We start from the raw sequence: 22,639 nt of genomic DNA, 5'->3' as shown, positions 1-22,639 counted from the left end.
GGATTATTAAAGATATACCTGAGACCAGATAAATATTTGATGATTTTGCAAAGCACTAGGGTTTCTTTGCCCGTTTTTTTTTTTTTCTTCTGCTGACACATCTCCCCCCGGGGTCTGGACCTTGCAGCTTCATTAAACTTTGCAAATGAAGGCAGGCTGGGGTTTCCCAAGAGTGTGCTTGTGTGGGAGAGCTTGGCCGGAAATGACAGATCGGGGTTTACAAGAGGGGTGTGTGTGCGCGGGTGCAAGTGTGTGCGTGCATGCAAGCATGTGTGTGTGTGTGTGTGCGCGCGCAGAGAAGGGGTAGCTGGAGGAGGGAGGGAGGAGATGCGGGTTACAAAGCTGCCATCTAGAGGCCGCCTCCCTGCAGTGTATATAACGCAAGTCTGCAGCCCGAGAGCTCACACTTCCTGCAAAGTGCTCAACCCTAAGGCAGTGAGCGCAGGAGCTGGGAAGGCGAGCCCTGAGCCCTAAGCCGGAGCGGAGTCCAGCCGGGAGGTAAGGAAACTGTGCTGGGTCAGCAGCCTTGCTTAGAAAGGAAGGGAGGATGGCGGGCAGGGGCTCTGCTCTTAAGCTAATGGTCTTTTTCAGAGCTCTTCTTTCTTATAAGCTGTGATGGGTGTTGGAGCGTCTGCAGGTCTGGTTTCTGAAAGCACAGGCTGCGTGTTGCAGGGCTGCATTGCAGAGTGTGGCTGTTAACTGGGGGCTTCACCTTGGCTGCAGAAAGTAAAAAAGGGCAGTTTTCTGAAGTGGAAGGCACTCTGTGTGTGTGTGTGTGTGTGTGTGTGTGTTCGTTGGATTGAGGAATCTGGGGTTTATTTGCAAGCAGAGAACTTCACAAGAAGGCACACTGTCCATTCAGCTTGCTCAAAGTTGGCATTGGGATCAGCTTGGCACCGCTGCCTACCTGTTTTGCTTCTGGTATATCCACTGGGAAATAGAGTTGGCAGTGAATGTGTAATTCCAGAAAGATGTACCATTTATGAAGAGGCATCCTTGAGCGAAGAAGAAAACTGGGCTGAGAATCTCTTTGGGTCCAGAGTGGTTTGAATTCACTGCTTTGGAGGATTACCAGAGCCTGTAAGTCCGGAAGCTATAAGGGTGAATGTTAAATACAGCTCGGTGGTCTTGTCTCTTGACTGCATCCCTCCTGATCTAATTTGAGTATCTATTGTTCGCTCAGAAGGTGTTAAATCCAACTTCAGCTGGAAAAAAAAAGACACACACACAAGAGTGTAGAATTTTGCAATTTAATTATACTCCTAAAGTAAAACATGAATTTTGTTAGCCCGCATAAACGTTTGAGGGGTGACAGAAAGTAAAAACTTTGCAGTGAGGTCAGGGTTGGGTGGTTAGCCAAGACTTGTAAGTTCCAGGGAGAATGAGAAGTTGTAAAAGTCAGACTGGCTGTCTCCTTTTTTCTTTCTTTTTCTTTCTTTCTCTCTCTCTCTCTCTCTTTCTTTCTTTTCTTTTCTTTCTTTCTTTTCTTCCTTCCTTCCTTCCTTTCTTCCTTTCTCTCTCTCTCTCTTCCTTCCTTCTGTCTGTCCTTCCTTCTTTCTTCTTTCCTTCCTTCTTTTCTCTCAATTCACTTGCTCACACCAGGATAATTACGTTTTCCAGATGTAGAAGAGGCCTCCCTGAAATGGTTTACAGCCCTTTGAAGGTATTTGATGCCCTGGCATCCCCTGAAACTTCATTCTGCAAAATCTCAATGTGGTAACTTTTTCTTTTCTTTTTAAATGTGCCGATGCTGCCTTTGTGTCCCTTTATTTATTCCAGGGAAATGCAGAGATCAAATAGGCTTGCCTAGAAAGGAAAGTGGAGGCTGCTGGTGTCTGTGCTTAACTTCCCATAGATTTTAAATGGATAAACTGCTTGCCCTTCTTTCATCAGCCCTCGAGTTTCCCCAGATGCAGAGCCTTTTTCTGAAGTGGAGTTGCACATGGGAGCTCTAGCTTGGAAACAATTTGCTCTTTTTTCCCCAGTCTCTGCAATAAACACTCCAGTGTGCACACAACTACGGAGCCTGATGCCACAGCCTCCTGGAAACCGGGGTGGGGGAGGAGGGGTGCACGGGATTCGAGTGGAAAAGCAAAAGAAAATTGAGAAATGCCTGTATTTTGCCGCCCATCTGAGTTTTTTAAAGGGGTGTACATTGCAATCGTAGTTTTAAAAAAAGTTCCAGAGAGTACAGTCCAGGCAGCATGACGATGCTTAACTGAGTCAGGACTTCGGAAGTGAGGTTATCCCATATTAACAGCAAGTCTTGAGAGACTGGAGAAGGTATTATGTTTTCTAATCAGGTCCAGAACAGGCAAAGTATAGGCTTTCTGGATGGAAAAAAAACACAAAAACCCAAACAAAAAAACCTACTTAATCAGGAACAGTGGCTTTTTGTGTGATCACTCCAGGCAGAGAGGCTCCCGTTTTCCAGGAGACACAAGGGAAGTTGGTCACTCAAACCTGAGACTGAAAGAGAGTCATTCTGTGAGCCCCAAGAGTGACTCAGGACTTGAGATGGTCCTCAGTGATTTTGCAGAACACGAATGGAATTGGGGGCTAGAAAGTATTTGTACTTTTCGTACAGGCAACCAAGGAGCTTGGTTTTACTCAGGAGCAAAAACATTATTAGAAGGGCTTGCAATCGAATTGCATGTGTGTAGGTGGACATTTGTGTGTCATGTCAAGTGTTTTTAAAGTCCAGGAAATTGTAGCTCTGGGACACGTATGTCTTATTAAAGTAAAAGCAAGCAAGCAGAAAAAAAGAAAGAAAGGAAAAAAGGGGGAGTCCTCTGATTTTGAATCCTTAATGGTTTTCTGCAGGGAATCTTTGATACTTTGGTTACATAAGAATCTACTAGCTTAGAATTGGAAAAAAACAAACGTTGCTTGGTTCTTCAAGTGATGAGAGAATTACATATTTTTGTAGTGAAAATTTTGCTGAGCCCCAAGTAGGTTTGGAAGCTGACCCCCTTTTTTTTTTGTTCCAAGCATTTAAAGGTGGAGGGGCTGAGACCACCTCAGGTGGCCTCGGACCGCTCTAGGTCAAGGGACGGATAAAGGTGCAGGGGGCCGCATGGGGACCGCATGGTGAGGGCCCTGCCAGCCAGGTGGCTAGCATCTTCCAGTTCTCTTATTGTAACAGAAATCTTTGTCGGGTCTTCCCTTAATTTTGTCTAAGATTGCGTCCTGTTCTCCTGGGGACCCTGTTGTGTGTAGCCGGAGGTGAGTGGCTGTCCTGGGCTGGCTGACCTCCCACTACCTCATCCTGATACTAAGCTGGGTGGGAATTAGGGCTCTGGTTACACCCATCAACCCAGACGGCAGCCTTTGTGCCGTGGGAATCTCTGGGTCCCGCACTGCTTCCCTGTCGGGCTGCTAAGCACAATAGAGCAGATCAGGTTTCTGGATGTGGGGTTCGTTTTATCTCCCCCAATACTTACAGTGGACAAGGCTGCCCTGTGTGTCAGTGTGTAGTGTTTCTGAGGACTCTGGAAATAGGTGGCCCATATCTGAATTAGGGTTTGGATTTTTCTTTCTCTCTCTCTCGCTATTATTTTTTCAAGTTCTCAAGTGATTCAGAGCAATTCTTTACTTGTGTAAAATAAGCAGTCAGGACAGCATTGTTCTGTCTGCGCGACACAGGGTGGGGGACACGCCGCCCCCATTCTGCTCTCAGCCCCAGCAGGTGGCCTCCCAGGCTTGGGCTGAAGCGTTCCTGGACTTTCCCGTAGATTTAATGCAGGATTGGTAAGTGAAACAAACGCCAATGACGTGCGGTTTCCTAATGGCCTTTACAGATGATACGGGCCCTCTTTACGCAGACTGCACTGGGCTGAGTAGTAGAAGGGGCAGGGCTTTCCCAGGAGACCAGAGGCTGAGCGCCACTGGAGAGTCCCTGGGGAGTGGGGAGAGTGACGAGAGCTGGTACGAGCCACACCCCTGAGATTGTTGGTCCTGCTGCCTGTCTGACCTCAGTTGCCAGGTGCCCAGCAGCAAGATTGGCCGAGCTGGGTCATCCTGTTGGGACAACACTGAGTTGCTCCGTGAAATTCCACCCTGGGAGGACACAAGTCCCAATTGCAGAAGACCAGTCAACAAGGCCACCTGCAGGCAGAGGTCCTGGAGGGCCCAGAGGGCCCCTTGGCGTCCGAGCTGGTGCCCCGGGCGGCCTGGCCTGTGTTCGCCTCTCTGCACGGCATCCTGGCGTTTGCCTCCAGTCTGACCTGCACCCAGCCTCCAGTGCAAGCCTTCTCCGTGGTTTGTGTCACCTCTTTCCTCCTTTTCTGCCCCAAAGCCAGTCCCTTGCTCAAGGCCTTGGTGGCTCCTGCGTGGACAGGCCCCGCCTGACTGTTTCAGCCAGATTCGGTGACCCTCTTCATGGCATATCACTGAGCATCCCACCACCCCCTCTCTCCTTGGGGGTCCCCATCAGCCACTGGGGTGGAAATCCCTCACCACTGTGCTCAAGGGCTGTCCAGCACCGCCCTCCTGCCTTCCTGAACCTCTCGGTTACTTGGTGAGTACCTGGGGGCAGGCGGGTGTGATGATTTCAGTTTGTTATGCCCCAGAGCAGTGCCCCTCACAGAAGGGGCTCCACAAACACCTGGGGACATAGAAACCAGTGATGTTTATCTTAGCTCTGTGAGGATTTCAGAAAAGTCTCTTCTGGGCCTCCATTTCCATTGATAACCTCAGATTTCTGGTCTTGGGGGAGCTCGATTCACTGTCGATTCATTGACTATGAATTCATTGAACACCTGCTTTGTCCAGGTGCCATTGCTGGCTGCTCTGTACACAGAGAGTAAGACGTCATGGGGTGGGAGCTTGAGGATGAGGGGAGACACACCAATAGCCCAGTGACACAGACTGGAGATGCGCGGCCGGGCTGGGAGAAGGCGGGAGAAACAGAGGGGATATTTGGGATGGAATTTATTTGGGGCAGGAGGGGCTCAGGGGTTGGTCGGGAAGGGTCTTCCGGGATTGTGATGGGAAATTGCAAGCATACTGAAGGCAGTTTTGGGGAACGCCGGCCAGACACCTGAACACGTGGCAGACTGTGTCCTGGAGGGAGTGACTTTTGGCCAGTGAAAGGACATATTCCTTGCAGGCCAAACTGCCACCCCATGGAGACCCTGAACTTGGAGATTCTCATTCTGGCTTTGCCCCCAGCTGGCCTGGTGAGCGCAGGGCAACCATTTGGAGGCAGCTGAATGTGTCAGGCCGCTTGAAGTGGTTGCCAAGGATACTCGATTGATGAGTGATAAGCCTGAGAAATGAGTGGTGCATCTCCCTTCCACCATTTGGGGATGCGAGTGGCAGATGAGCTCCTTTATAGACCCCAGGCCGGTGGGGGAGGCGGAATGGACGGACGCTGGCCCTCCATCCTCAGGCTGTAGGAAAATCCACTTCCTGTCCTGGCAGAAGTGCGATGCTCTCCAGAAGCAGGTGCTGGGCATGGAATCTATGGGAAGTGATCCCTGGAGGGGGTTCGGTGAGATAAAGCAGCACGTGTTGGGGAAAAGGGAATCAAAAGTGATGATTACTCCTTTGTTCTCAGTGGGATCTCCCTGGTCTAGAAAAAAATGGACCGTGAACCTTTATTGTTCTGGGAAACATTCCTCCCTCTAATTCACATTTACAGAATTCTTGCTAGCAAGTTTCAAATCATACGGAAGTGTATAGAGTAGAAACTACAGTTCCCCCTTTGTCCCCTCATCCCACACTCCCAGCCCAAAGTTATACTTACTACAGATCTTTTTCCCATTCCTTTACACCCATATATTTATCTATAAAAATACACATAATTTTGGTTTGTTTTTTTTTAACATACATGAGATTACGGTATAAGTGTAACTTTCCACGTTCGTAAAAGTAGGTTTCCTATTTCTTTGTACAGCTGCATTATATTCCAGACAGTGGTTTGCTGTCCTCCATGGGTAGACATTTATGTTGTCCCTAGTTTTTTGCTGGTTTATAAATAGTGCTTCAGTAAACATTTTTGCATGTACATTTGGGGACCTGGGAATATATATTCTGAGAGGAGAACGTGTGAACTTGTAAAATTAAACAATGGTAAGAATCTTTTATTCCAAGCCCCGTTTTTTTCCTCCCATCAGGAATCTTTATGCAGATGTTATGACCTGTGTCAGAAGTGGTCTCTCATTCTCCTGTCCACCCCGGTGGGGGGCCTGGCCCACAGGGAGGCAGGCAGTGGGCAGGTGGGACTAACACCAAGAAGTCCCTCCTCAGCTCTGGCCCAAGCTGACAGGAACAGAACTGCTGGTTTATTCCAGCAGAGGGGGTCAGGTCCCAGTGGATGAGGGCATCTGCTCCAGGCCCTGGGGTCCGCAGCCCAGCCACACGGCTGGGAGGTACTGTGTATACGAGGAGTGTCGGGCCCGCAGGTCCTTCCTGGTTGGCACAGGCAGTGGTGCCTCCATAGTGGATGGGGTGATCCCCACTCCCGCTTTTCCTGGAGATGAGACTCTGGTGCAGGATCTCAGGGGGTTTGAGTGGTCCCAGGGGCTCGGTGGAAAGCCTCCCTCACCCCCTCCTCCCTCAGGTTTGGCCAGGTCTTGGGGAACCAGGGGCCTGGGTCGATATTTCGTAGTTGCTGTGTCATGTGTTTGTTTGGGTCAGGAGCTCTGAGAGCATCACTTGTTAAAACCTAAGCCAGTGACTTAGGAAGATTCTCGTCTTCAGCGGGGCGGTGAGGGGCGCACACCGTTAGCCCCAGACCTCTGGGACACGCGCTCAGACAGCCACGGACCACATGTGATGTAACATGGCAGATTGTCTTTATATCATAATATTCTCTTTTCTGGAAAGAGCCCTTGTTTGTTTCCAGAACAGAATGCATGTAAAATAACAAATGACCGAAGCTACGCTAATCGTCTGGCGTTCTTTCTTTTTTTTCCCCCTTTAGCTTCCCATTTAAATCGGGGAAGGACTGGATTACTGCACTGCTTGTTTAACCTCCTCTCTTGGTGCTTCTCTTCCTTCTCTGGACCACTGGAGCCTCGGCCGTGGGGTCGGGGTGGGTGGGTTCCCCAGCAGGAGGCTGGTGGTCAAGGCATGGGCCTCTGGCCTCACCTCCTGGGCTGATGGGTGATCAGTGATGGATGATCGGTGATTGATGATTGATCAGTGGGGCCAATTGGCTTTCTTTTTTTTTTTTGCGGTACGCGGGCCTCTCACTGCTGTGGCCTCTCCCGTTGCGGAGCACAGGCTCCGGACGCGCAGGCTCAGCGACCATGGCTCACGGGCCCAGCCGCTCCGCGGCATGTGGGATCTTCCTGGACCGGGGCACGAACCCGCGTCCCCTGCATCGGCAGGCGGACTCTCAACCACTGCGCCACCAGGGAAGCCTGGCCAATTGGCTTTCAAGCTCCAGCGAGGAGCCCCCCAGCCTCTGCTCTCCCCTCAGCCCTTTCTGGAAGATTCCCTCATGCTGTCCAGGAGCGAGGGGAAAGGACGGCTGCAGGGAGTGACGTGCCCGGTTCACGAGTAACATTTTGGGCTCAGAGGACCAGTGATCACAAAATCAGGTTTTCATCACCCAGAAGGCAGAAACCAAAGGACCGATTCAGGGTCCCTGAGCCCTTTCCCACCACGGCTCCGGCTCAGGGAACACCAAGGGCTGGCCCAGCCCCAGTGGTGTGAGTGCGAACGGTCTGTTGTGTGGGAGAAGTGGGGTCCTAGAGGGACACAGACGCCTGGCATTTCCCCGAGGTCCCCTGCGTGCGTGCGTCCCTCTGTCCACACTGAGCAGTGCCCCGCCACCTGGACCCTGCAGGGCACAAGAGTGGCCCAGCGAGCGGAATGACTCCTTGGGTTGAAGACAGAGGTGAGGACACGGCATCCAAGTCAGGCCAACAAAGGCTGGGGGTCCTTCCTTTTCCTCCAGCCCCTGTGAATGACCCAAACTCCAGGGTTTCTGGCTGTGTCCGCCGAGGCCTGCTAGGGCTGTGCCAGTGCGGGCAGACGAAGGAGCCCCAGCTAGGGGCCAGCCCACCTTTGTGGGGCTGTGGCGGGGCTGTGGCTCGTCCTCTAGCTGAGCTTCTCTGCTCTGCAGGGACTCGGGTCAGATGAGGTCACGGGGTGCAAGCGCTTTATAAAACTAAGCCATGCTGCAAATGTGTTTCATTTTAAGGAAACAGGGGAGAAGTGTCACCACGCTAGAGCCAGGCAGGAGAGGAAAGCGCAAATCCTCTGTTGCCCTCATCTGGGGTCAGGGGTGCAGCGGGCACAGTCAGCTCCAGGCAGGTGAGCAGCCCGGGCAGCGGGAGGGGGCAGTAGTACACTGAAGGCTTGGTCTGGGGGTGGCTGCCCACCCTGAGGCCCATCCAGTGGGTCGGGGGCCTGGCTTCTCAGAGGCGTCCTCTGTGTGTCCATGTCCTCTTGGGGTCCTGGAGCTGCATCTTAGGACAGGGCATTCCAAAGTCTCTTAACGCGAGCAGTTTATTTGTCCTAACTTGACCCAGCTGACTGCGTGGGCGCGCTACGGGTCAGGTCTTGCAACAAGCTGGTGGTCCCAGGGCCCGAGGGTCCTCCTGGTGGGGTGACTGTGGACCACCAGGCTTCCCGGTTGCAGGGCCCGCGGTTCCAGCCGCCTCCTGGGAGGTCCAGCCATCTCCGTCAGCGGCAGGGGACACTGAGGTGTGGTCAGGTCACCTGGAGGGGAACCAGCGGCCGCTTACAACCCATGGAGGAGAAGGGACAGGAGCCTGAGGGCTGTCTCCCTAAATGGGATTCAAGAGCAGGTCCTCTGCCGTGAGTTTGGAGGCAGCCCTGGGAGGCAGCAGACGGTCTCACTTCTTGGGATTCTGTTCATGAAGCCTGGAGATGAGAGCATCAAACCGCGCTCTCTGCGTGGCTCCTGCGTCTCCCTCCAGGGCAGGACATTTCCCAGCAGCTGGGAAGAGTCAGTTTTGAACGTGGAGCAAAAGCTAAGTGAGCCTGTGCTTTCTAATAGGTAAAGAGAGGGGGAGGGGTGGGCCTGAAGTTTTGAGTGTCTGCTTGTGTTAGGTTCTGTCTCAGGCCCGTGAATTCTTAGGTAGCTCCGTGAGATGTGTGCTGGTGTCCTGAGAAAGCAGCGGCACACGACAGGTTAGCTAGTCTCAAATTAAACACTAATGAGTGAGGAACCTGAAGCCCAATCCAGGAAGGTCTGATCGCCAGATGGGTGCTTTCCCAGCTGGGCCTCTGCAGACCCTTAGCCGGGTCACCTGGGCACTGACCCAGGGACCATAGTCCTCATCCTCTGGGAGCTCTTACATGTGGCCTGGAGTCCACTTTAGTTTTTAAAAAAATTTATTAATTAATTTATTTTTGGCTGCGTTGGGTCTTCGTTGCTGCGCGCGGGCTTTCTCTAGTTGCGGCGAGCGGGGGCTACTCTTCGTTGCTGTGCGCAGGCTTCTCACTGCGGTGGCTTCTCTTGTTGCGGAGCACAAGCTCTAGGCTCGCGGACTTCAGTAGTTGCAGCACGTGGTCTCAGTAGTTGTGGCTCGTGGGCTCTAGAGCGCAGGCTCAGTAGTTGTAGCGCATGGGCTTAGTTGCTCTGCGGCATGTGGAATCTTCCCGGACCAGGGTCTCGAACCCATGTCCCCTGCATTGGCAGGTGGATTCTTAACCCACTGTGCCACCAGGGAAGTCCTGGAGTCCACTTTAAATGAACTTGGCAAATAAGCTTGACTCGTGGTCAGTCATTACCTGCAACAGGAGAAAAGGAAGCACAAACTCCTTACTCTAGGTGACAACTCCGATCAGGGCACCCTCAGGTTGAATAGTTTCATTTTACATCTTCCTTCCCATAGTCATGCAGTGAGGCTGCCATCCCACGGCAGGTGGTGGAGGGATTTCAGGGCCCTTGGGTGGACCAGTCAGCAGAAGACAGCCCTGGGCAGCTCTCGAAGCTGGTGTTTGTGGGGGAATCATTTCCAGACATGGTGGAGCCTCGGGCCTGGGTTCTCCATGGGTGTTAAAATGGTGACAGTTGAGAGTGTTGACCTCATGCCGGGTCAGCAGGGAAGACGAGAAAAGTCAGCCCCTCCAGAGATGCAGCAGGTGGTGGTTTTTGTGCTTTGGGTCTTGACACCAGTTACTCTTGAAGCAGTTGGACGAATAGAAGATGGAAAACTAGGCAATGGCCCGCACTTCGAGACAGCTGGTTGGTTGCACTGAGTTGTGAACCACACGGCAAAGTCAGAGGCTGCAGGTTTGGGGTGCAGGGAAGCTGCAGGGCGTGCCACGCGCTGCCCGCATCTCCAGGGGCCTCCTGACTGCAAACCGCAGTGGACCTGAGAGAGGCGAGCAGGACACTTGTAATACACCAGTGCCAGGAACAGATCCACCCCGCTGCTCTTGGGATCATAGGTGAGATGGCTCTGCCATCCCCAGCAGAGAATGAGCGGGCCCGCAGCACTACTGGGCCTGAGGCTCAGGGCCTGATGTCCCTCTGGCCTCTGGACTGTGTCGGTTTCACACCCTGGGCACAGCCAGGCTGACGATGTCTTGAGAACACAACCCTGCAAAGACAGAGAAAGCAAACATTGTTTCTCTCTTTGAGAGAGATGGCTTTAGATTCACAGGGATTTAGAATCTGGGTGTGTTTTCTTTTGCAGATTCTGTTATGTTTGGTTTCTTTTCTCCTTTCTTCGCAAAGATACTAGGAAACCGCTGAGCACACAGGGGCACTGGGAAAGCGTTTTACAGATCTGGAGTGTTTGCTAATGGAGCCATTCTGGTCTTCCACCCTTTCGTTTGCTTTTGCACGTAGGCTGTTTGATCGCTGCCCGTGACACCATGGATCTGCATGTCTTTGACTACTCGGAACCGGGGAACTTCTCCGACATCAGCTGGCCGTGCAACAGCAGTGACTGCATCGTCGTGGACACTGTGCAGTGCGCCAACATGCCCAATAAGAACGTCCTGCTGTACACGCTCTCCTTCATCTACATCTTCATCTTCGTGATCGGCATGATCGCCAACTCCGTGGTGGTCTGGGTGAACATCCAGGCCAAGACCACGGGCTACGACACGCACTGCTACATCTTGAACCTGGCCATCGCCGACCTGTGGGTGGTGGTCACCATCCCGGTCTGGGTGGTCAGCCTCGTGCAGCATAACCAGTGGCCCATGGGCGAGCTCACGTGCAAGGTCACTCACCTCATCTTCTCCATCAACCTCTTTGGCAGCATCTTCTTCCTTACGTGCATGAGCGTGGACCGCTACCTCTCTGTCGCCTACTTCACCAACACCTCCAGCCGCAAGAAGAAGATGGCGCGCCGCACCGTGTGTGTCCTGGCGTGGCTCCTGGCCTTCTGCGTGTCCCTGCCAGACACCTACTACCTGAAGACTGTCACGTCCGCTTCGAACAATGAGACCTACTGCCGGTCCTTTTACCCTGAGCACAGCGTCAAGGAGTGGCTGATCAGCATGGAGCTGATCTCCGTGGTCCTGGGCTTTGCCCTCCCTTTCTCCATCATTGCCGTCTTCTATTTCCTGCTCGCCCGAGCCATCTCCTCCTCCAGCGACCAGGAAAAGCACAGCAGCCGGAAGATCATCTTCTCCTACGTGGTGGTCTTCCTCGTGTGCTGGCTCCCCTACCACGTCGTGGTACTGCTGGACATCTTCTCCATCCTCCACTACATCCCCTTCACCTGCCAGCTAGAGAACTTCCTCTTCACGGCTCTGCACGTCACGCAGTGCCTGTCCCTGGTGCATTGCTGCGTCAACCCTGTGCTCTACAGCTTCATCAACCGCAACTACAGGTATGAGCTGATGAAAGCCTTCATCTTCAAGTACTCGGCCAAAACGGGTCTCACCAAGCTCATCGATGCCTCCCGAGTGTCGGAGACTGAGTACTCGGCTTTGGAGCAAAACACCAAGTGATGCGCTCTGCACGGCCTCCGGGACGTGTGTGCTTGCTGCCAGCAGGGCACCGGGCTGCGTCATTTTCCACAGTAAAGCAAAGTGGCTTCAGGCTTGATGCCGCGGTTGCGTGAAAAGGGGAACGTGTGTCCCTGCGGCTCCTTTCTCTCTCTCTCTCGTGCCAATGCGGCCGTCTGTCGCGTGGCCGTGTGTCCCGACGGAGTGGCACCCACCATGCGGGGCTGTGCCGAGCAGTCCCCGCTGCTTGTCACACCAGCTGCGGGACAGGCTTGCCTGCACTTCTGTAAAATAGGACTTTTCTGTGCTCCCTGAAGGTTTTATATGGTGGTTTGTATTTAAATCTTAAGACTTTATTTTTCTCACTCTTGATGTACCTTCTAAATGTATTTGAAAGTTTAAATATATTTTAAATATTGTATGGGAGGTATAATGCTGACATATATGCAGTGCTGTAGTTGCGACATTAGTTTGACTTCCGTTTTGACTAAGGATGACATTAATTGTTAGCTGTTTTGAAAGTGTGTATATATATATATATATATATATATATACACACACACACATACATATAAATATATATATAAATACATGCTGGTCTTGGCTGAAATGTTTTATTTACAATAGTTTTCTATCTGTGTGGTATTTTGACCCGGTCTGGGATATGCAACGAAAACTGCTCTATAATGCAGTTTGTGACATTAATATTATTGTAAAGTTACATTGAAAATAAAGAAAGCAACACTATTCCAGTCTGTAACATGGCGCACAAAACAAACCTTGTATTTCAGAGAGTTCTTTCCATTTGTAAGTTATTTTTTTTTAATAAAGATTTTTTTTTTTCCTAAAAAGGCGTTCGGGTCTAAGTTTTAAAAGCATGTTTGGCATTAGGTGGCATGTTTGACAATAATACAAACATTTACAGCATAGATGATCAACCGAATAAATGTGTTTAAAGAAAAGAGTACTACCATAAAGGCAAAGCCCAAGAGATTAACTTGGATGAAATGATATAAAAGGAGAAAAATTTGAGTGTGAGTGTTTTTTTTTTTTTTAAATTCATGCCCTGGGGCTGCCCTGGTGGCGCAGTGGTTGAGAGTCCGCCTGCCGATGCAGGGGACACGGGTTCGTGCCCTGGTCCGGGAAGATCCCACATGCCGCGGAGCGGCTGGGCCCGTGAGCCATGGCCGCTGAGCCTGTGCGTCCGGAGCCTGTGCTCCGCAACGGGAGAGGCCACAGCGGTGAGAGGCCCGCGTACCGCAAAAAAAAAAAAAAAAAAATTCATGCCCTGTGTTTGAGGGAGGGGAGATGGTAGGTGCTCCTGTCAGCACAAAGTTGGTGCAGAAATGTCCCCACCTGCTGTGTCTGCCCAAAGGGTTTGGGCCCCAGAACTGATCCTCATATATGCCCCGTGTTCCCCCAGGCCATATGACATGGGCCTTGAACCTTCCCTGCCGAGGTTCTGTGGTTTAAGTTCTCTCTCTTTCTCTGGTCAAGACAGACTCTTCATTTAACAGTTAACCCATCCATGATGCTCTTCTTCCAGCCTTGCAGTGAGTAAATTCCTGGCCTGTGCATCACCAGGTAAACCCACTTTACTAGTAGTTTAAAGCGTGCTCTCAGAATGGCCGCTTCTGCTGTGCCCTCACCAACTCTACCTGGGCCACAGGAGCAGCGGGGGCTTCAGCAGCTGAGCCTGGGCAGGAGCTCAGAGAAGGACCTGGTGCCCCAACGCTGCCATGACCAGCTCCACCTCTGATGGGACCGATGAGCATAGAGAGCTATTTGCCAACATAAAGGTCGACCCGGACCAGGATCCAAGTCTCACCTGTGAATTTGGGGGCTGCTATTCTATAGGAAAGCACCTCGTGCATTTCAGCTCCCCTGCCGGCCCACAGCGGATAGCCTCCTGCAGCCCCCAGGCCTCAGATCCAACCTCCTGCAGGAAGGGTCCCCCTTCTCAGAGGGCTTTATGCCTGGGAGTTTTGAAACCTGGGTTATAAATTACTTTAAATATCTACTTGATACACACATATGTTCTCAGGTCCATATATGCCTTGCCTTGTTCCAAATAGGATTCGGGTCAGATAATAATAATGTGGGTAGTGGGATAACGGCATAACCATAGGTGAGACACGAAGATCAAGGAGAAATAAGAGCAGAATGGCAAAGTGAAATCAGAGAAAATTATGACCCAAATACAGGTTCCTGAGAATAGAAAAGGGTTGCAAGTTTGCTCTGTGCTTTCTGGTGGCCTAAATTCAGACAGAAACATACTTAGCATGTAGTCAGTGTGAAGTGGGGCACTGATTGCACCCCAAGCTCAGCTCTACAATAGGCGTATAAGAAGCAATTCAACTGAATTTCTCTTTTGAGGCCCCATCTTGGGTCAGTTCAGAGATGCCCAACTGCCCCATCCCTGTCGGCATCTGCTGAGATGTCCTCTTGCCTGCTTGGTCCTCATGCAGGGCTCCTTCTGACAGCCCTGTTCAAGGGTCTCTTTCTGCCGTCCCATACCTCTCTGGACCACGGCGTACTCGGGTACTCGGGGGGCTGCCCCCGGCTCTTTTCTGCATTTCTGCCTTCTCTGAAGCCCAGGAGAATCACCAGCTGCTTCCTCCTGCACTGAGGTGCAGAGGGAGGGAGGCTGAACTGAATCTAGACGCATCATGTGGATTTTTCGTCTCCCCGCAGGGCTCAGCACACAGTGTCGCAGACCCCTACAGGCCTCCGGGATGCAGGCTCCATCTGTGGGATGCTCCAGTGACTAAGGTCTCTCTGGTCCTTCCAGAAATCCCCTTCTTTGCCCTGCCTGGGGCTTGAAGACTTGCTTATCCAGACTCAAAAGCCTTCCTTTTGATCTCTGGCTATAACATCCTTCTCGGGAGCAGCGGTACTGGATGGTGTCACTGCAGATGTGATGACAGAGGCCCAGGTCAAGGGTACAGAATATCCATGGGGGTATCATCAGTTAACATTTTAAACAATTTCTGCCCACCTCGCGGATGTGGACCTGGGGTGGGCAGAGGTCACGTGCCAGGTTTGGGATACGAGGTGGGCGTTGGTGGGGAAGAAGGGCTGGGCAGAAGACCCTGGACCTCCTCAAACACAGAGGCCAGAGTCTGAATTCTGCCATGTGAGGCCCATTCTTCTGGCGTCCTTTGTGATGGAAAGATCTTTGAAAATGCCAGCCTCGTGAGATATTAATAACACTGGTAGTCATTTAGCAAGTGATGGCATTTGGACCCCATGTGGATGGCGGGAGCTCCAGTGTAGGGTGGGGTCTGGGCTGGGGAGGAAAGCAGCCATCAGCTCCACGACAGGCCCTGCCTGGAGCCCGAGATGGGGAAGCTTTTCCGCTCCCCTCCCTCCCGCCTGGCACTGTGCTCCAAATGGCAGCGACCAGCGGGACCACCGCAAGCCACCCTGACGGCAGTCTGTTGTCAGTCAGGAATAAATGCTTTCCATTTGGTTCAACGTATGAGCAATTTACTGGGTTCCCAGAAAGCGAAGAAGAAAAATAATGCCACTGAAAACTCCAGATGGAAAATCCTGCGGGCATAAAACTCTTCGCTGGCCGACGGACTTTAGTCCTTGCAGGAGCCTGGCAGCAAACTGGGATGAGACCCCTGTGCATGTTTGTGTTCAGATCTCTGACGGAGCAGCGAGGAATTTTAACTCACTCGCAGCTGGCCTTTTCTCAGGGTCTCCCCAGGAGACAACAGCTCAGGGATGTGACCCAACTTTTTAGGAATGTGGAAATTCTGCCTTTGCTGGGCTCCTCCTGTGAGGGCACTGACCCCCAACCAGGGGTCCAGGAGACATTCCATCTAAGGTAAGCCCAGTATCACAGGATCTGGGGACACACATGAATCTGCCCTGAATGGGGTGAGTGGGGTGGCCGATTAGTGCAGGAAGGTCCGCAGAGCTCCTTTCTGGAAGGACCAGGCTTCAGTCTTAAGCTCCAGGGTGACACTCTGTGTGGATACAAGCCCCTGAGATTTCATCTCTCCAGAGCAATGGTTTTCGGTGAGCTAAATGTTTGAAAAGGTCCACTCAGCATTAAAAAACACTTTACTCCTCTTTGCCTGTGGTCTTGGACCCTCCAAGGAAAGCTCCTTTATACCCGTGATGGTGCACGTACAAGCAGTGCCTGCCAGGATCCTCAAATGTCCAGAGACATTTAATATGGAATGATGCTAGTTTAGGTCAGGGCTCATAGGAAATTAGATTACTTATTGTAGGCACTTTGTATTTGCAGCAATTTTTAAAATTTTTTTATTTTTTGCTTTCTGAGTGACTGATGGTGGCCTGACATTTCTGTAAAATACTAAGAGTTTACTTCCCTAGAGCCGGCTCTCATGCACTCACACACACGCGCGCACACACGTGGGTTCGTTACCATACGGGGTCACTAACACACGCATCACGGACACGGCTTCAACGGTCGTGTCTAGGGTGGTCTAGCCGTTGTCTGGGCCACAGCACTGAGGTCTGCCTTCGGGAAGTGAGGGCCTCTGCTGGAGTGGGGACAGCTGAGCGTGAGGCCCAAAGAGCCCTCAATACTAACGTCCTGGGGAACCTTTGGGAATTCGCAGGTTCCTCATTCATAAAGTTGGATGATAATAGTACCCGCTTCACAAGGTTCCTGTGATGACCCAGTTCCACAGCCTCTACAAGGTGCTCGCCAGCAGCCCCGGGGCACACAGAGCACGTGCTCAGGTCCAGGGCTGCTCTGTCCACAGCCTCGGGGCACAGTCTGCATTTTCTTTGCAAGAAGCAATGCACTCCAGAGAAATACTGGGAGAGAATATCTACCTGTGAGCAGTGACTGAAAGAGTGAGGCACATCTGCCACAACCGGGCCATTATGTCCCTGGGGGACATCGGGAAGTGTCTGGAGACATTTTTGGTTGTCTCCCCTGGGGTGGGGATGCTCCCATCATCTGGTGGGTGGAGGCCAGGGAAGCTGCAGAGCATCCTACAATGAACTGACAGCCCCCAGCAAAGAATTACTGGCCCCAGATGTCGGTAGAGCTGAGACTGAGGGACCCTGGTCTCGGACTAGCCAACCACTAGACACACGAATTCTGGCTGCTATGCAATGACTTCCTACGATCCGCTCGGAGCAGGGTCCTTTGACAATCCCGGGGCTGGGGGTATATCCTAGGGGGGCCTCAGAGCCCTCAGCTTCCCTTTTCTTGCCCCTCAACTCTGCAGAAGGTTGCGAGCTGACAGGCAAGGGCAAGACGTACCTTCAATCCTTGTGCAGGGTTCAGACCAAGAGCCTCATGGTGCCTGAAGAGATTTTACTTCCACAAATCTGGTTAAGAGCTAAAGACATGCTTGTAAAAAAGGCACACACAAATTAAACTTCAGTCGACATTTGAAGTGCCCTTGGGAGGTTTTACCTTCCAATATAATATTTACACCATTTAGTTTTAAAGGCCCCAGAGAGAACACCGTTAGTGACAGGGCTGCTTGAGGAGACCAGGGTGACAGATTCAGTTCTGCCTCTCGATAGCTCTGTGAGGCTGGCAACAGTTCTTCCACGAACCTCAGTTTTCTCACCCTTAAAATGGCTTCTCCAGGACTTCCCTGGCAATCCAGTGGTTAACACTCGGTGCTTCTAGTACAGGGGGAGAGGGTTCGATCCCTGGTCGGGGAACTAAGATCCTGCAAGCTACGTGGTGAGGCCAAAAAAAAAGACTTCTCCACCTCCATTAAAGGGTTCTTGCAAAGGTCAAAGGAGCAGTTATGCCAGTAAATACTGTTGAGTGACGGGATAAAAGGGTGAATGCTGCAAGATGCTGGGAAGCCACCCAAAGAATCCCCAAACATTTCCCAAGCTTTTTGCATGATTCATTTCATGCTGCCCCAGTGCTTAACTACGATGCAGCCTGGTGTGTCTTCAATATCATACCTCGCGTGCACCCTGTACTTTCCGGGCTTGTTTTAAGTCTACAAGTGAGTTTACGGTCACTCGTACATTGTACAGTTGGACACTGTACACACGTCCTTGTCTAGATTTCTCAGGCTCGTGCTTCCCAAGGACTGAGATAATTGGCAATAGCGGGAGGGCTCTTCACGGGAGGGCCTGGTTATCTGTAGGGTGTGTGAAGAGTGATGGGTGATTTTGGTGTTTTTCTTATTTTCCAAAGCTTCATTTCTGTTGCCTTTTCATATGCTTATTCACTCAGACCTTTCCATGTGGGATTCAGAAGGGCTGCCAATCAAGTCATTTCTCCCGATGGGCTGGGGAAAAAGAGAACGGGGCTGGGGGTGACTTCATCAGCCATTTGTTAGAATATAATGTTCAGGAGCAGCAGAATGGAAAAATCTGAATTTCCATAGTTATTTCCGGAACTAAACTGATTAAAATCCTTTCCTAGGTAGGTCGGAATCTTCCCTTTAACCATGTTTAGAAGAAAAGGCCGAGAGAGTCATTGTGGCGAGGGCATTAAATCTGCTTGGGTGACTCAGAATGTGTGTTGGCACGGCGGCATGTCACGGGGCGAGTCACAAACCCGGCGAGTCGGTGGCCGCGGTGTGTCTGAAAGGGACCCGGGCCTCACGATACCACGCTGAATTTGCTTCCTTTTAGTCTTTCACAGCAAAGTGTTTGAAGCTAAGCTTTTCATTCCTTTTTGCGAGGCTGTGATCAATAGGAAGAAGGCATTAAAGGTTCCCCCACCGTTGCCTTTCTCAGGGTTGTGGTTAAAAGTGAGGATTGTGTTTTAGGCTGTGTGCTAATGAGAATTTGAATTTTGTGCGGAGCTGGAGTGTCAATGAAAAATCGCCCGTTACCCAGCTGTGCAGCCCGTGATTATCTTTCCCTGTGATTTATTCCACACTGGCTCCCCTTAATTTATTCATCCATCCGTGCGTGTGTTCATTCAGTCATGGATCGGATGAGCCTTATTGAGCGCCCACTGTGTGCCAGGCACTGTGCTTGTCTTTAACATGTCAGAGACAGCTGTGGCTTTGGTTTTTCTTATTTTGTTTTTAATTTTTAAAAATTAAAAAAAAACTTTCTTTGGCTGTGCCACATGGCATGTGGGATCTTAGTTCCCTGACCAGGGATCAAACTCACGCCCCCTGCATTGGAAGCGTGGAGTCTTAACCGCTGGCCCACCAGGGAAGTCCCAGTTTTTCGTTTTTTCTATGCTCCCAGCCTGGAAGGGGGCTTGGACAGTGAGATGCAGAGAAACTGTTATGGGCAGGATGCTGAGAAGATTCCCGGTGGCCTCTTCTGGAGATGCTGAGAAACTGTCATGGGCAGGATGCTGAGAAGAATCCCAGTGGCCTCTTCTGGAGATGCTGAGAAACTGTTATGGGCAGGATGCTGAGAAGAATCCCAGTGGCCTCATCTGGAGACGCTGAGAAACTGTCATGGGCAGGATGCTGAGAAGATTCCTGGTGGCCTCTTCTGGAGATGCTGAGAAACTGTCATGGGCAGGATGCTGAGAAGATTCCTGGTGGCCTCTTCTGGAGATGCTCAGAGCCAAGAGGGGGAAGTGAACCTTTCCAGGAAGAATCAGGGAACGTTTACAAAGAGGGGTCCTCCCTTCCCAGCCTGAGGGACCCCAGGGGGCAGGCCCAGGGGACGGATGTGGGCTGGCAGTCTCCAGGACAGTTTCTGGAATGGCGTCACTGTTAAAAGTAAATGCTTTCAGGAGAAGTGAAGGCATCTGAGGTGTCCAGAAGTAATCAACACTGATGTCATTAATCACTGCACAATAGGAGCCTATTTCTAGGTGAGAAGCCAAGGTCATCATGGCCACCCACACCCAGAGAACAGAAGGTGAGGCTTCAGGACAAGGATGTGGGCAGCGGACAGAGGCTTCGGGGAATGGGTGCTCAGCTCTCACGGCTGTAGGATGGACCACTAGACCCGTGTTTCTAGAAGGAATGGGCGGTTCTCAGAGAGCCTGGACTCCTGTCCTGCTCGGCGGCCCTGCTGCAGGCTGATCGCAGCTGGAGGGTCTCTGGCGGTTCACGGAGAAGGGCACGGAGGCCACTTTTAAAGCTGGGCTCCCAGGGTTTCCGTCACATTCTCTCCCCACCGCACACAGGATCTGTAAGCTAAGTGGAACCTCATGCTGTTGCCCTTGGTCTCTGGGGTTCCTGGTCTGTAAGATGGCTGGGGATGCCCCGGAGGGCGCGTGGCCACTGCCTGGGCATGTGGGAGTATAGGGGCTTCAGGCAGGGAGGACTCCAGGTGCAAGTTACACTCCTAGGCAAAGACCCTTTCCCAATAAGGCCCCATTCACAGGCTCCTGTTGGCAGTGTCTTTTGCGGGGACACTGGTCAACCCACTGCGGGGATGCTCCTGCCCATGAATGGGATGGGGTTCCCAGCCCAGCCCTGCACACGTGGGACCTGGCACAGACTGGGCTCCAGCCAAGCCCTTCTCTCCCTGTTTGCCTGCTACTTGGTTTTGGTTTCTGTCTTTCACATTAGGATTTTTCTCAAATAGTTACTGATCTTTGGTGATCTAGTCACCGTTCACAGTGAGACACTGAAAGTCTGACTGACTGTGCGTTGAGGGGCCCTGAGGCCAGCGAGCCCTGGGGAAGAACATCTGGGGGGACAATTTTGCTTAACTGCCCTATTTTTAGCCCTTCCTCCTGTACGCACTGTCTGCTGGGCCTGAGTTCCCAAAGTCCAGACTCCGATTTCCCGGACTCTGATTCAGTTTCCCCATAGGACACACTCTTCTGTCTGGATTGGGACGGGTCGCCTCCGGAGTGTGAAGTAGGGGCGGGATACGGGGAGGGTCTAAGATCACATGTCTTCAGTTGCATCCAGTGGCATCTTGGTAAATGTTTAACAAATACCTTCTGGAAGGAAAAAACAGCCCTGACTTCTATTGTCTCTTGATTCCTGTGGTGTAAATATTCCCATCATGGTCCATTTCAAGCTACCATGTGACGTCACTGAAGGCAGATTTGGGAAGAGATGCTTGTAGCACATTCTTCACATAGACACAAGTGACCGGGCTGTCCTCAAGAGCAGACGGTGGCAAAACGTGATAGAAGAATTAGGAAGTGATGCATCCTGAGAGTTTTATCTTTGTTTTTTTGGGTTTTTTTTGTTTTTTTTTGTTTTTTTGCGGTATGCGGGCCTCTCACTGTTGTGGCCTCTCCCGTTGCGGAGCACAGGCTCCAGATGTGTAGGCTCAGTGGCCATGGCTCACGGGCCCAGCCGCTCCACAGCATGTGGGGTCTTCCCGGACCGGGACACAAACCCATGTCCCCTGCATCGGCAGGTGGACTCTCAACCACTGTGCCACCAGGGAAGCCCTTTATCTTTGTTTTTAATCAAATACTTTAAATTCTAAGTTTATATAATTTAACTTTTGATAATGGCCATGTTTAAAAGCTGACTCACAGACATCTTGGAAATGTAGCAATTGGTTCTTGCAAACTGTATGTTACACACCACACCACTGGGCCACATCACCCTCTCATTGGCACCTGGTAGCTCAGATTTCTAAGGCTTTTTGGAATTTGTGGCATAAATAGGTTTGTTTCTTACTGGTTTCTCCTTCTGCAAGCCTTCTAATTTCGTTGCAGTTTTAGAAGATGGAAATTAAAAGGTGAGTGACTAGTCAAGGTGAATACATTTATATGTTGATATATATGTGTATATGTGTATTTATATTTCTTTTTATTTTCTCTATTGCCCTTGTAGTGAGGTTTTGGGAGGGTGTGCCAGTTATTCCTTGTTACAGTTTATAATTCTTTACATTAAACCTTCCCTGTTCAAATTTCTTCTCCTGATTGGGCCCTGACTGAGATGGGGTGGTGCCGGGTGAGTCAGTGCAGTCGACCTGCTGTGTCACGCGGGAAGTTCAAGTTCAAGCAAGCTAGCTGTCTTAGGGATTTGTCTTCCCTCATGGTCTGCAGCCACCCTGTCATTCTCCCACCAGGGCCGTCACCTCAGTTTAAGCCCTTTCTAGCTTCATTTGTTGGTTTATCTCTGTCCCTCCAACTCACCCTTCACACATATGACAGAGTCATCCTTCCAAATGTTCTGCGTGGAACATCCTTCCAAATGTTCTACAAGCTGCACTTCGGGGGACTCCTGGTCCCCAGCTTCTGGCCACCCTGGGCCACGGGATGGGCCCAGCAGGAGGGTGGGCACATGGGAGGAGCCAGGCTGTCCCTTCCTCCCTGTCTCTGGCAGTGGTTACATCGTCTCTGTGATCCTGATTCCCACTTGTGGTGCCTGGACAAAGAGCCTCTCCTGCTGGGTGGCCTTGGCCTCTGCTCGGGTACCACCTCCGCTCCGTTCCCTGCCAGATGCTGATCTCCGGGGGACCTCATGGCCTTTGAATGGCTCTTCAGCACGGTCAACAGGGTCACACACCGTTTACCAAGGTCTCTATGCCCTTGAAAGGCATGACTGCTCTATCGGGGCCTCTCCTGAGACAGTGTTTTCCAAGATACTCAACTCAAAGCCATGGGCTCCTTGTTTCTGGCCAGACTCTGAATCAATGAATCCTGTCCTTGAACTTGACAAAGTCTCCTGCCCTTGGCAGGGAGAAGGTGGGGACATTCTTGATTCCCACCCATCACGCCCACTCCCTTGCCGTTGATATTTTTCTTTTCTGTTTTCTTTTTAGCAAATTCCAATACTTGACACTAGCATGGGTAAAACTCCACCTTATTTCTACTACTGCCCATGTAGAATCCTGAAACCCAGAATATCTCCTCTCTAGCACTCAGGGCTTAACCTCCCGC

General features: G+C 51.4%; 1 protein-coding gene across 3 annotated transcripts; it reads left to right on the top strand.

Moving 5' to 3' along the window:
* Nucleotides 1-205: 205 nt before the first annotated feature.
* On the top strand, nucleotides 206-13,638 carry ACKR3 (atypical chemokine receptor 3). Of its 3 annotated transcripts, none has more exons than XM_030760434.2 (3): nucleotides 206-498; nucleotides 1,621-1,663; nucleotides 10,781-13,638. In XM_030760434.2, exon 3 carries the CDS (start codon nucleotides 10,807-10,809, stop codon nucleotides 11,893-11,895), a length of 1,089 nt encoding a protein of 362 aa, XP_030616294.1. In that variant the 5' UTR covers nucleotides 206-498; nucleotides 1,621-1,663; nucleotides 10,781-10,806; the 3' UTR covers nucleotides 11,896-13,638. The 3 variants fall into 3 exon arrangements, with proteins under 3 accessions (XP_030616294.1, XP_030616293.2, XP_022423762.1); XM_030760433.2 differs by having other exon boundaries at nucleotides 1,621-1,716; XM_022568054.3 differs by lacking the exon at nucleotides 1,621-1,663 and having other exon boundaries at nucleotides 207-498.
* Nucleotides 13,639-22,639: the final 9,001 nt, after the last annotated feature.

Source organism: Delphinapterus leucas, chromosome 8 (genome assembly GCF_059928025.1).
Source record: "Delphinapterus leucas isolate spDelLeu-1000000601 "Yukka" chromosome 8, BTC_Dleu_Yukka2, whole genome shotgun sequence".
Taxonomy (NCBI): Eukaryota; Metazoa; Chordata; class Mammalia; order Artiodactyla; family Monodontidae; genus Delphinapterus; species Delphinapterus leucas.
This window is presented reverse-complemented; position numbering and strand designations above follow the sequence as displayed.